The 12,957-nt window shown below is 42.2% G+C and overlaps 1 protein-coding gene across 6 annotated transcripts in view; it reads left to right on the top strand.

Moving 5' to 3' along the window:
- Nr5a2 (nuclear receptor subfamily 5 group A member 2) overlaps nucleotides 1-10,367 on the top strand; it is a 123,258-nt gene extending 112,891 nt beyond the window's left edge. For all 6 annotated transcript variants that reach the window (XM_021634388.2, XM_021634389.2, XM_060364378.1 and 3 more), the window contains one exon: nucleotides 7,260-10,367. In XM_021634388.2, coding sequence (XP_021490063.1) covers nucleotides 7,260-7,507 — 248 coding nt within the window. In that variant the 3' untranslated portion in view covers nucleotides 7,508-10,367. The remainder of the gene's footprint in view (nucleotides 1-7,259) is intronic.
- The last annotated feature ends 2,590 nt before the right edge of the window (nucleotides 10,368-12,957 follow it).

Here is a 12,957-nt window from a genome sequence, read left to right as displayed (position 1 = left end):
TTGTTTGTGGCCAGTGGGCTCAGACCTAAAAAAGTGGGCTGGGAGGATGAGAGTGGTCACCTGAAACTTAACATTTGACAGTGGTTCCCTTGAATGGTCTTTTGGTTTACTTACATGTTTTGTGTACCTGTGTGCTTTGTCTGCATGTATTCCTACACCCCAGAAAATGGACATTGGATCCTAAGGTCGACAGTTGTGAGCTGCCATGGGAGTGCTGGGAATTGAACTCAGGACCTCTGAAAGAGCTGCTGGTGCTCTTAATCACTGAGCCATCTCTATCTAGCCCCCACAAGCTATCTTTTTTTTTTTTTTTTTTTTTTTTTTTGAGAATGCGATGGTGCCACAAGTACTTCGGCCTCACTTTAATTTTGGAAAATGCACCATCAGAGATTCTGTTTTATTCATGAAAATGGCCAGGTTGACTGCTGCTGAGAAAGGCCATACCCACCTTGATGTGTTGCTGGAAGCAAACAGAATCTCCACATGACGTCTGCACAGTTGAAAAGCAATGCTTACTCAAGAAGGGCTGTTTTACTTTTAAGTGACCCTTTAAAACATGGAAAGTATTCCATGTTTTGTACATGGAAAAGCTGGCTCTGAGGAGTTGAGTAGTTTGTTACTGAGGCTGGTCATGGAGACTATATTAGACCAAAATATGTAGATCAATATGCCACTGGTTTTGTTGACAATCAAACTGGACCATGGGATCAAATGATCTTAAATCTTCCTGTGTCGTTGAAACCCCTTCCTTTTTTTTTTTTTTTTTCTCCAAAGACTGCACATTAAACAGTCAGGGGCAGAGAAACTTCTTGGCACCTTCATAGCCTAAATGGAAAGAGTGGGGTGGGTATTGTTCAGAGATGTCCACTGAAGGCTCCCTTGATTCTAGGCTGTGTTTCTTCACAATGATCTGTGTCATTTAGGATGATAGACTCCCTCAGAATCATCAGGAGCAGTATCTGATACATGCTTGTAGGGGTGCTAGTAGGTTTTGAGGATCATTTTTTAACAAATAGTGACACACTTTCAAAACTATTTGATGAGCCAGGGTGTCTCCATCTGTACCTTGAGCAGATACTAGAAACTTGCAAGCCTAGGGCCCTGGCCCTGCCAAAGTGAAGTCCTATGGACCTAAGGGCAATGGGGTGAGACATATCTACCCATAAATGAGGGATCTATTTTTCCTGGGTTGAAATCTCACTAAGTCCCAGGCTTTTTTCTTTTGAAAAATGAAAATATTGGCTGGTAAGATGTCTTAGCAGGTAAGAGACACTTGTAAAGTCCTGTGAATTCGATCCACAGAACCCGTCTAATAGTGGGAGGAAAGAACCAGCCCCGCAGAGTAGCTCTGACCGTGGCCCTCTCCACATCACATATAGCCTTTTTATTACTCCCTGGGTCTTCCTGACGTCTTACAAAACCCACCGACCATCTCCACGTCTGACCGTCCCCAGGTGTGCCGCTCTACCTTCTCAGAGACAAGCCTTTGTAAGTGGTCCTCCAGTGGAGCCCACACAGCCTCTTCCAGACCTCCACCCACTCCTGCACTTGCAGGCTTATGCATCCGTGTCAAGTCTTAGCCCCGCCCCTCTGCTGGATCTAGTCTGCCTTTGTATTCTGTCATGCGTGCTTCCACTCAGCCAAGGCTCCAGCTAAAGTCTCCACATCCATTCTTCCTTTTCATGCCTTACTGTTGGCCACCAACTTCCTTAATAGATACCTGGCAAGCAGTGCGACTGGCCGGGTGCCTACCGTGTCAGTTCAAGGCCATCAAGCCTTGATGATTTCCAGGTCCATCCTCACCCTTGTGGCCACTATGTTCCCCTGTGACTTCCAGGCTGGGCTCCTTGGTGAACCTATACCCTCCTGTCCCTCCTGCACACACCAATCTCCCTTTTGAAAATAAAGCATGCCATTTCCTCCTGTGCCTGACACACACGACCCTTTAAACCCATCCCTCACTGCCCCACCCACTCCCCGTACAGTGTATATTGTGCCGCATTCGTGTTCCAAGGATGGCTTCCTTCTGTCCTGTTCCGGGGCTGTGTGTACAGGACCCTATCTGTGGGACATTCTTTCCATCTATTGCTTAGTTCACCTCTATTCACTCCTCAAAATAAGTGGGCTAGAGAGGTGACTCGGCAGTTAGGAATCCTGCCTGATCTGCCAGAGGACCTGGCTCCCAGCACCCAAAACTCCTGAAGCCTCACCTCCACTGAGAAACCTTGACCCCTGAGTTAGGTGTCCATCCAGTGTGGTTCTAAGGTCCTACAGCCTCTCACATTAAATGAGCTACTTAACACAGGGGCCACTGTTCCTGTACCTTCACTGCCTAGCACAGGCTCTCCTGAAGGAGTCAATTCATGCGCTGTGCGTGTATGAAAAGGGAAGGCACGCTAGAGCCTTTCTAGACCAGAAAGGCCCAAAGTTGTAAGAGCCTGAGTTTCTGCAAACGTACAGAGTGCGAGCATTTTGTGTGCATCAACCTTCCTAATGCTGCGACCCTTTAATCCAGTTCCTCATTGTTGTGACCCCCAACCACAAAATTGTTTTCTTTGCTACTTCACAGCTATAATTTTGCTACTGCTGTGAATCATAATGTGAATGTCTGTGTTTTCTGACGGTCTTAAGTGACCCCAGTGAAAGGGTTGTTTGGCCCCAAAGGTGTCACAGGCCACTGGTGACCTGGTTTTGAGTGCAGCCCCTCTGAAAGGTTGCTTCTTGTTACTAATTTGCTTAAAGACATTTCAGTTGTGTGTTCTCATTGGTAAATAAGCATACCGCTATAATTATATCACAGTAGAGGGGTTACAGAGATGAGTTTGGAATCTTGGCTTTCAGGGTTTATTGGAGACTGAGACTAGAGTCTCATTTTAGGCAACTGCACCGGAGATTTCCCCTCCCATCACCCCATCTTTTCATGAGTGAATTTTAGTCATATAAGAGCTTCCTGTCCAACCTCCCACACTTTTTGCAAAATTATTTATACAAATTATTCAGATTCATCAAATTCTTTTAAAACTTCCTTACAGAAAGTCCTTCCCCCTCCCCACATCAAAGGCTCTCTTTAGTCAAAGCTTGTGACGGTAGCTATATATTACAGCCTGTCATCCCTCCAAAGGCTTCAAGGAAAAGAAGTCCCCTGCTCCCTCCACTTTGCTGTTAAAGACTGTATCTCCAGAAAAGACGCTTAGTCTGGGTCCCTGCCAGGCCCCTTGCTCAGAGAAAGACCCATCTTTGAAAGTGGATGAAGCAGCAAGGTCGCTTCTTCTCCTGTGACAGTGACCAGAAAGGCCAAGGGTTCATCTTCAGAGAGAGCTGAGTTCTGCCAGTGACATAAGTCAGCGCAGTAATATATTCAAGAAGGCCTAAGGGTTTACTTCTCAATAAGGATGGGGGAAAAAAATGTGAGTGCCCCACTGTGAGCTTATCGAAATGCGCTTCATAGAAAAAGTTGGTAATTAGTCCCTGAGTGAATAAAGTAGAAGAGATGAGAGATTGCTACTTAGACAGAAGCACAAAATGCTCTTGCCAGTCATCAAACTTTAAAGGCTGTAAGAACGGGTTGGGGGATGCCTCTGCCTGTTTACACACAGTCTCCTACAAAGAATTTGTAACAACAAGTACTGTTTTGTTTATTTAGTTTTTTTTTTTTTTCAATTGTATGATGAAGGTTATGTAAATTCCAAAGGAGTGCAGAGTGCCAGATGCAAAATGTTTTGAGATCAGGTGTAAAATGCCACAGAGCTGGTGGGGATTCTGGCTGCTCTCACCCTTTTCCTCCGGCTGCTGGGGGTCAGCTGCTGCAATCCAGATGTGTCACAAGACTATTTATGGGGGGAACCGAACTACAAGTCTCAGTCCTTGGCTATTTAAATTAGTTGCATGAACTCATGTGAAAACTAATTCAAAAACTAACTCGAGTTTTTGAAATCCTTCCTAAAGAGGACATACACAGAGAGAAAATTCCAGGTTTCTGGGAGGAGGTTTTTCACCTATATTTTGGCATTTGTCTTTTCTAGTGCTTTTAGGTGTGTGTGAGCTCGTCTCTGTGAACCATTTAGATTGGCTGGGAAATCAAAGTTTATCCAAGCCTAGAGATCAAAAGACACAGGACCTCAGAGAGGAATGACAGCTCCCATGCATCCTGTAGCCCTCAGTAGTGAAGCATGTAAAACAAGTCTTGCTATTTGGGCCACAAAACTGACCATAGTGTGATTTGACTAGCGAACATTATGACCTCTAAAATACTCGACTGCAGTTGTGTGTGTATGTGTGTAAATTTTTCAAAATTTGGTTTCTAGTTAAAAAAGCAAGCAAACTGGTTCACAGGATCATAAAAGGAGCATTTTACAATTACCATTAATCAGTCTTGTGTATTTTCTGAGGATCCATTGACTGAGGATCCTCTCGTCGGCCGCCTGCAGGCTTTGTATGGAAATGGACAGTTTAATAGATGGAGGCAGCTCAGAGGCAGGCAGGCAGGCGAGAGAGCCATGATGCAGCAACTGCTCGCCAGCAAATGAGAGCCCGTTAGCCAACACTGCCTTCTCCTCTCCTTCCTCCTGGAATTCAATCCTGCCGCTGCTTCTTCTGTACTGGGATTACTCATGTGTAATCACGCCTGGCTTTTCTTTGCTTTTTTAATCTTGTAAGTATCTTTGCCACCTGCACAGACACAGAAGTCTTTAGGACAATTAACAGCATACATTCTATTCTATTTAATTCAAAATTCATTGAAGCAGCCTTGGGAAAGAAATTAGTCATGTGAATTCAACCCAGAAGATTAAAGAGGAAAGATATATATATATATATATATATATATTTGGCCAAAATAATGTGAAACTTCTTTCCTATATGGAAAACTTCAAATGTTTTGAACTTTTCAAAGAATAATTTCGACTAGTATTTCTAGAAGTTAGCCATAAATGATAACCTGAGGATTATAAGTGCTCAGTTTAAAGTAGTAGCACACAAATATTCTGTTTTATACTCATTTTTGAAACAACTTTTGCCAAAAAACTACTTATTTTTTAAATTTATTTTTTGAAATTTTTTTGCTTATTAAAATTTATTTATTCTGTATCCCAGCTGTAGCTACCTCCTCATCCCCTCCCAATCCGGCCCTCCCTTCCTCTTCTCCTCCCATACCCCTTTCAGAGTCTACTGATAGGGGAGGTCCTGATGAGACCTGATAGGCTAGGGTCAGATGGAAGGGGAGGTGGACCTCATTTATATTTTATACTGCTCAAATTTCTGCATCCTCCCTACTGTCTCTTTATAGCTTTTTTTGTTGTACAAATTTTTCTGTGATGTGAAATCTCTCTCTCTCTCTCATTCTCTCTCTCTCACACACACACACACACACACACAGTTTTTCAAGACAGGGTTTCTTTATGTAGCCTTGGCTGCTCTGAAACTCTCTCTGTAGTGTAGACCAGGCTGGTCTCAAACTCAGAACTCAGAGATAGCCTCTGCCTATTGGGTGCTGGGATGATAGGCTTGTGCCACCACGCCCAGCTTCATTTCACAGAATTTATAGTTCTCTTTAAAGCACTATAGCATAACACTCATGCAGATTTCTTTTTCCCTCTGAGGCAGAACACATTAATCACATTTCTGATCACTTAACACTTGGTAATTTTGAGCCAAGCGTTAACTCTAGATCATAGCCATATTTGTAAATATTTTAAGTAACATGAATCCACTTTAAACTGCCATGTTCGTCGTCAAGTGTCAGATGCCAGAAATGGTACAAAGCTTCCATATAGCACATGACTGATCGCGCCACTTGGTTCACAATCAAGGGTTGTCTGTACCTCCCATCTCTCCCACTTTGAACTAAGAATTATTCTCTTAACTCTCACAATATGTATCTCCTCACCAATTCTTCATTGGTTTGGATCTGGGCCAGAGACTTGGTAATAAAGAAAAACTGTTTAGTACAAATATAAACAGTCAAATCCTCTGGCCACACGTTAGCAGCACGTGTAAGGTGACTTTATTGTGGGCTCAGCGGGAGACCACCAAGAGGAGCTCCGCGGGCACAGCACAGGCTAGTTTAATGCAGACTAAAACGCTGGATGGGAGTTACTATGGTAACAGTTACTTCTCATCTAGTACATTTAACCTTTCACTCATCTTACTCACAGTATTTGGTTTACTTCAGAATCTTGTTTATTTTTGTCCAATTAGGCAATGAAGAGCAAGTATGGCTGTATCTGTTTACTCTCTGTGCGGGGATATAGATAAACACATGTACATCTGTGTATTTTTTTCAGCAGCTTCTATACACACTTCATATAAAAGTTATCCATTGAACATAAATAAACTCCAGAAGTAAAATTTCGACATTCCATCTTTTCCTTGCCCATCATCTGTGTGTATTTGTATGAGCATCTGACTTTCGTGATGCTGTGTCTCTTTCTTATCTAACCTGCAGAAGGACCTCTAAGGGCTGACATCTGAAAATTGGATGCTCACTGTGAGTTAGGCAGGATGAATTACTCATGTCCAGCTTCTTCATACCCGTGACCCAGGACCAAGAGAAAAAAAAGTCAGACTTATGAAACCACATTCAGGTTAAAGGGCACCAGCGTCCTGGCTTGCATTCTGCCTAAAGGACAAGGCTTTCATTTGATAAAGATCATTAGTCACTGAGATATATATTTGAGAGAGTTCCCAGTAGTGAACCTTCAGTTGGCAGTCACTGGAGTGTACCAGATGGTTCATTAGCATAGGCTAGACAAGTCAAAGGCTTTCAGAATCATTTAGAAAATGTCAAACAGAAACAAGAACCCTGTCACTTTTTATTAGAATTAACTACATCACACCCTGGACACAGATTTCACCTTGGGTCAGAAAAATTAATACAGAATTATATGAATTGTGTAATATACTGGTTTAAGATAGGTCTTTCTCTAGGGACTCATTTGCTGGCAATATATTATGATCCCTCTACTTTAAGAATCCTCAAGCCTTTCCTTTTATAAGATATGAGAAGAGTTGACCTTGCTCAAAATCCATTGGTGTCTAATTGATTTGAGGTACATGCAGAATTTCAACAAGACAGTCTGGCAAAGCTCTTTTGCGATCTTTTTCCCTGGAAGCTTGGTGAGTGGGGTTTACTGAATATTCAACAGCATATAAAATACACTTTACATCAAGAGAAAAAGACATAAATTGAACATTGCTTTAGTAGAGAGGAGTCTAAGAGAAAACTTTGCCATTGAAATCTTGTCTTTGTTTTTTAAATGTAGATGTCAAGAATCTTGAGAACTTCCAGCTGGTGGAAGGGGTCCAGGAACAGGTGAACGCCGCCCTGCTTGACTACACAGTTTGCAACTACCCGCAACAAACTGAGAAATTCGGACAGCTACTTCTTCGATTACCAGAAATCCGAGCAATCAGCATGCAGGCGGAAGAATACCTATACTACAAGCACCTGAATGGGGATGTGCCCTATAACAACCTTCTCATCGAAATGCTGCATGCAAAAAGAGCCTGAGTTAGCATCCCTCGAAGCTTGCTCGAGCAAGAGAGACTGGAGGGAGAAGAGGAGGAAGACAATACTCTGAACTGCTCCAAGCAACACCAATTACAAACTTGGTTTAAAGACACTGAATTTTAAAAAGCATAATAATCAAATGCTTAGTAGCAAGTAAATGATATATCAGGGTATTTGTACTGCAAACTGTGAATCAAAGGCTGCACGTCCCCAAAGGATTCATATGAAAGACATTGCAATGGGGTGGGTTGGACTCACAGATGGAGTCCAATACCACATCAGAATAAAAAAGATGGAACGATTCTTGTATATTTAAACTGATCTGTTAAGAAATTCAGCAATTGATCTGTGTTATTAATTGGGCTTGTCCAGAATTCCTCCATGGTGAGCTGAACAACTCTCAAGAATACTCGGGCTGTGCCTTGGCAGCCCCCTTCCCCCTCCCAGAAGGCCCTACACCTTCTGACCTGTGAGCCCTAAAGATATATTAAGGACTTGTGTTCAGCCACACCCAGTAGTAGCTCCACTAAATCATGAATTCTGAGTGTCTGTGTCTTAGACCTGCCAACAGCTAATAAGAACAATGTATAAATATGTCAGCTTGCCATTTTAAATATGTTCTGAAGTTTGTTTTGTCGTGTGTTCGTAATTTAAAAAAAAAAAAAGCAGGCAGTATCCCTCTTCTATATAAGCATTAGTTAATATTAAGGGAAATCAAAGTTAAGCAAATACTTCCAACAAGCAAGTTAGATCTTATTTCTGCTATTGTTGCTGAAATGTGGCTTTGGCATGGTTGGGTTTCATAAGAATTTTTGGCCAAGAGGCTTGTTAGTATACATCTGTCTGTTTAGTCATCAAGATTTGTAGTTCGCTTAAAAATAAAACATTAAACATCTTTTGCTGGATGTCAAGTAGTCACCGGCTAAGGAGCCGCAAAATCAAAGCATGTTAAGCAATGCCAAATGAAAGAAAGGTTGAGCTGTGAAGGTGACTGACTTGAGGTTCGCTGTAGTTGCAATTGAGCATCTCCTACCTAAACCTGGGGTACAAAAGCAGTGAGTTTTCAAATGGCCTGCAAAGACAAGAAAATCAATCTCCTGCCGTGCAGAACGGAAGAAAGTGATACTGGCCTCTCTAAGTCATAGACCAAAGCCTGCTGTAGAACAAAATACTGGAGGACAGAGATGGCAAACAAAGTCTCCAAACAATGCTGTCAGTATTAGCATGTGATGCCACAGGTATGGAAGCCTTGCCTTACTTCCTGGTCCTAAAAGGGAGCTGTGCAGATGTGGATCAACATTTGTTGAAAATAAAGTATTAACACTTTAAAGTCAAACAATATAGTGTTTACATTCTTTAGGTCCTGGGGGGAGTTGGGGGAGACTCTGAAATTACAAGATAAAAAAAAAATCAGTAATTTCTTTAATGTTATTTTTCTGATTAGTAATTATTTTTAACAGTACTTAATTATTGTATGTCGTGAGACACTAAAATCAAGAATGGGATTCTCATTTCGTCTTTAATTTGTTGAGATTATCAGCAGCACAATCACTTGTAGAAAAATTTCCCAGTCCCTTAATTTTTTTTCCACAAATGTTTCTGGTTTTGGAATAGTTTATTTATATTGTATATCATAGTTTCAACTGTAGACAATTATGCTAATTTATTGTTCCTTGGGTTACCCTTTGTATAAGAGAGAGCCAAGACGGAAGAAACCAAATATATGTGTTTACTATAGCATGTCTTCAAGTTAGTGGAACATAGTTCAGGGGTATAGAAGGGTCGTAATGAGTAAAACCATCCACTTGATCACATGTCCAGAAATTCCCATAATCCTTCTGTAGTTTATTTACTGTCCATTGTAAATCACGCGACTTGTAGCTTTTTCTTGTTTTTAAGTCATGTTAACAAAATAGAGTCTTACCTGGTTTTCCTTTCCAAACATTGTAAGTTGTATACCAAAGATATTAGTTTATTACAAAGAAGATTATTTTATTACATTTATTAATCACCTTTCATATCCATCCACATGAGAGATGCACAGTAGCTGTGCTGGGCATTGACTCGCAGTGTTGTCTTCAGGGTTCTAAGAAGGATTCAAAGTCATTAATCAGAGGTCAGATCCAAAGCATTAAATAAAACAGAAACATGGCCATTCCTTCCAACCCAAAACCAAGTTGATTAAAGGCACATGGAGAAGGAATGGTGGTACCTGTGATTAATGAGAGAGCTCTGTCCTGTCTGTCAATGTGGCTAGAAGGATGGCTACTGGAGAGTTTTTTGAACATTGGAAAAAAAATTCATGTTTCCTTATTTTAAATATATAGTATCCTACCCCACCCCCACTGAATATTAAGCCTAAAAATTGTCAAATACTGGTATGTTGTTCACCTAGTTAGCTTTTACCCTGAGAATGGTTAGTAAGACAGCCAGCAGTCACACCTGTACCGAGGACAAAAGCAGTTGAGCAGGTGTGTACTGGCCCTGCAGCCGGGGCCCTTTCAGAGCTGGCCAGTTGTCTGAGGTCAGTGGTAGCCAGTTTGTAACTTGATGCTGCCTTATGGATTCTAGGATTTGCTAATAAAGGCAGACTGGCGTGGGGAGGTTTTTGGCTGAGCTGGGTTTCCTGTAGTTGGTCTCTGTAAACAGACAATCTGTAACGTCTCAATCTTTGGATTACGGCTCTTCTGCAACTGCCTTGGACCCATGCAGTGTTCAGAGTGTAAGGTCGCTTACTTGTTGACGTTCTCTTACTGTATCAGTGAAATACATATTGTCATGTCAGTTCTTGCCAGGAATTTCTTGATAAAATGGACTTTTTTCCAGTATTTCAATAAATGTTGATATGCCCACCCGGTAACTTTTTAAATCCTTTATGTTGTCCTTGTGTTGGATATGGAAGCATCTAGTAGTTAACAAGGTGAGGAACCAAAAAATGTTACATTAGGTGATACTCCCCTCTCTAGGCCTTCCGTGTAAGGCTTCAGATGTCAGCAAATAATGCAGAACATTCCATCTGTACACCATCCAGCACAAAATATGGCATTTCATGTCATTTACTGTCTTAAGCAGTTGCCAAAATATTCTCAATCTAATTTTTTGTCTACAGAACAGTACCCTAAAGTGCCTTTTGAATTCAGGTCCTCAACCCAGGCAGTGGTGACACACACCTTTAATCCCAGCACTCAGGAGGCAAAGGCAGGTGGATCTCTGAGTTCCAGGCCAGCCAAGGCTACACAGAGAAGCACTGTCTTGAAAAACAAACAAAAATCAGGTCCTCAGAACAGTTTAATTTTAAGGCTCTTTGAACAAACCAATGCTTTTTGGACTGGACAAACGCATTGAGGACTGGGGCAGGGGATTGCGTTTATTTTTGCAGTTACTAATGCTGGAATTCATGGTTCTGTGCATGCTAAGCAAACCAGGACTTCTGCACCAAACCCCAGTCCAGTGGCACTTTGAACAGAGGTCTTTGATTCAAGGGCACCCTGGCAGTTTTTACCATTCTGTCTCTTAGCAAAGACACTAGGCACCAAGAGGCAAAAATCAGAAAAAAATCAGAAAGCTCACAACCACCTCCATGAATGTATCAAGAACACAGAGCCAGAGGCTAGGGCTATGGATCAATAGTCAAGTGTTTATACAACTATGAGGACCAAGGTTCACATGCCCAGAACCCATAAGAGTTAGTTGGAAGAGACATCTACCAGTAATCCCAGCTGGAGGGGTGAATGTAGGATTCACAAGATGCTAGAGAAAGAAGACACCAAGGCGACCTCAGGCCTTCATATTGCAAACACACAGGCGTGTGTATCACATAACATTACCTGCAGAACCCCAAAAAGCCTTCATCCTTGGAAGTTTAACCCTAAAGTTAAAAGGCCTGTTCAATACTATCCAGCTTTTAGAGACATTCAAAGAAGTTACAAAAGTCCATTTCAGAAATAAAACATGTACTATAAAGTATGACAAGTCACAAACCACTTGCTATGATTATAAACCATCAAAGACCAGTTTCCCCTCTCCACTGTGCCCTTCTTATCCTCCGCAGGCTAAGACAGGCAGGAGGCCTCCGTCCTGTTCTATGCAGAGCCTGACATTTGTAGGGTACTGCAAAGAGTTACCAGTTAGTGCATTCAGATCTTTCGTACACAAACACATCATGGAACTGAGATTTTAAGCAATTTAACAGTGCTTAATCCCACCTACCCTGTCAACCCCCACCTTCTGCTCCACAAAAAAACTACCTAAATGATTCTTGGCATGCCACAAAAAATAAATTAAGGCAAATACATATTCATGTTTAGTTGAACTGCGACTTATACCTTTCTTACTCCATGTGTACCCAGTCTATCCCCCAGATCAGCTTAGGTGAGAACATTGGTGTTGTTTTCAATGTTTTTTTAAAGTGGTTGTATATATTCTTTTTAAAAGCAGGAAGAGTTTCTCCAGAGTCTCTTGACAGCTGGCAGAGGTCATTCTGACAGAGCCAAGGGGGGCCCAACGTCCATTCTTAGAATAACACACTGGAAGTTGCTAAATCCCCTGCACCATGAGGCGCCCAAAGGAGTGGAAAATGACTCATGCTGATGTGCGTTCGGTCGTTCTGTTGGATATTCAAAATAGCTTTGAGGGGGTTTGTGCCTTTAACTAAGTTTGACGTTCAGTTTGAAGCCATCTCTGATGTATATTTTTATGAGAACCATGTGGGGCCTTTGTTCACCAGAACCCAGGTCAGAAAGCTACAACACTTAGTGGTCTTGACATTTCCCTGGAATAATACAGACCAATTTTCCTTAGCGCTGAACAGGAAGTGTATAGTTTAGTCACTCAAAATAAATATTCTTGGAGGAGTTTAACTGCTTCGCATGAGCATTTGTTTTATGTTAAGTTGGGAATTAATAACGTGGTGAGTGGTGGCAGGCTACGCTTGTGGTTTTGTTTGGAGAAGAGCCTTCCTTGCATGCTTGTTGCTAAGAAAGAGGGAGAGTGGCAAAGGGGCCATTATAATTAGACTAACTTCTGGGTTTGAAGCTGGACTATCAAGAACCCAGTAGGATGCCGAGACCTGGGCTCTTCCTCTCCGTCCCTCAGAGCTGAGACTGCCTCAGGAGCCACAGTCACTCCAAGCTCTCCACTACATACAGCAAGCCTGAGGATTTCAGATCCTCTCTAGGACCATATCAGCTGAAAATAACCAGAGGAGCATTACCAAACAAGGCACAGATGCCTAGTTAGCTGTCTTTGCTCATCAACCTGACAATCGCTCTTGTGTGGTCCAGTGCCATCCCCATGCTCTTTGCTCTGGGATACCCCTCTGAGGGTGAATCCACACCCAATCAGCTATGGGAAGATGGGGCGTCCCCGCACTTCTGTGCCAGGAGCTGAAGCCCATCCAGGTTTTCCTCCCAGAGTACCCCTCCTCTACTTCTGCACCCCTTCTTTCCACA

This window comes from Meriones unguiculatus, chromosome 11 (genome assembly GCF_030254825.1).
Source record: "Meriones unguiculatus strain TT.TT164.6M chromosome 11, Bangor_MerUng_6.1, whole genome shotgun sequence".
In the NCBI taxonomy this organism is placed as follows: domain Eukaryota; kingdom Metazoa; phylum Chordata; class Mammalia; order Rodentia; family Muridae; genus Meriones; species Meriones unguiculatus.
Note: the sequence above shows the minus strand (reverse complement) of the source record. Positions and strands in the feature narration are given on the sequence as shown.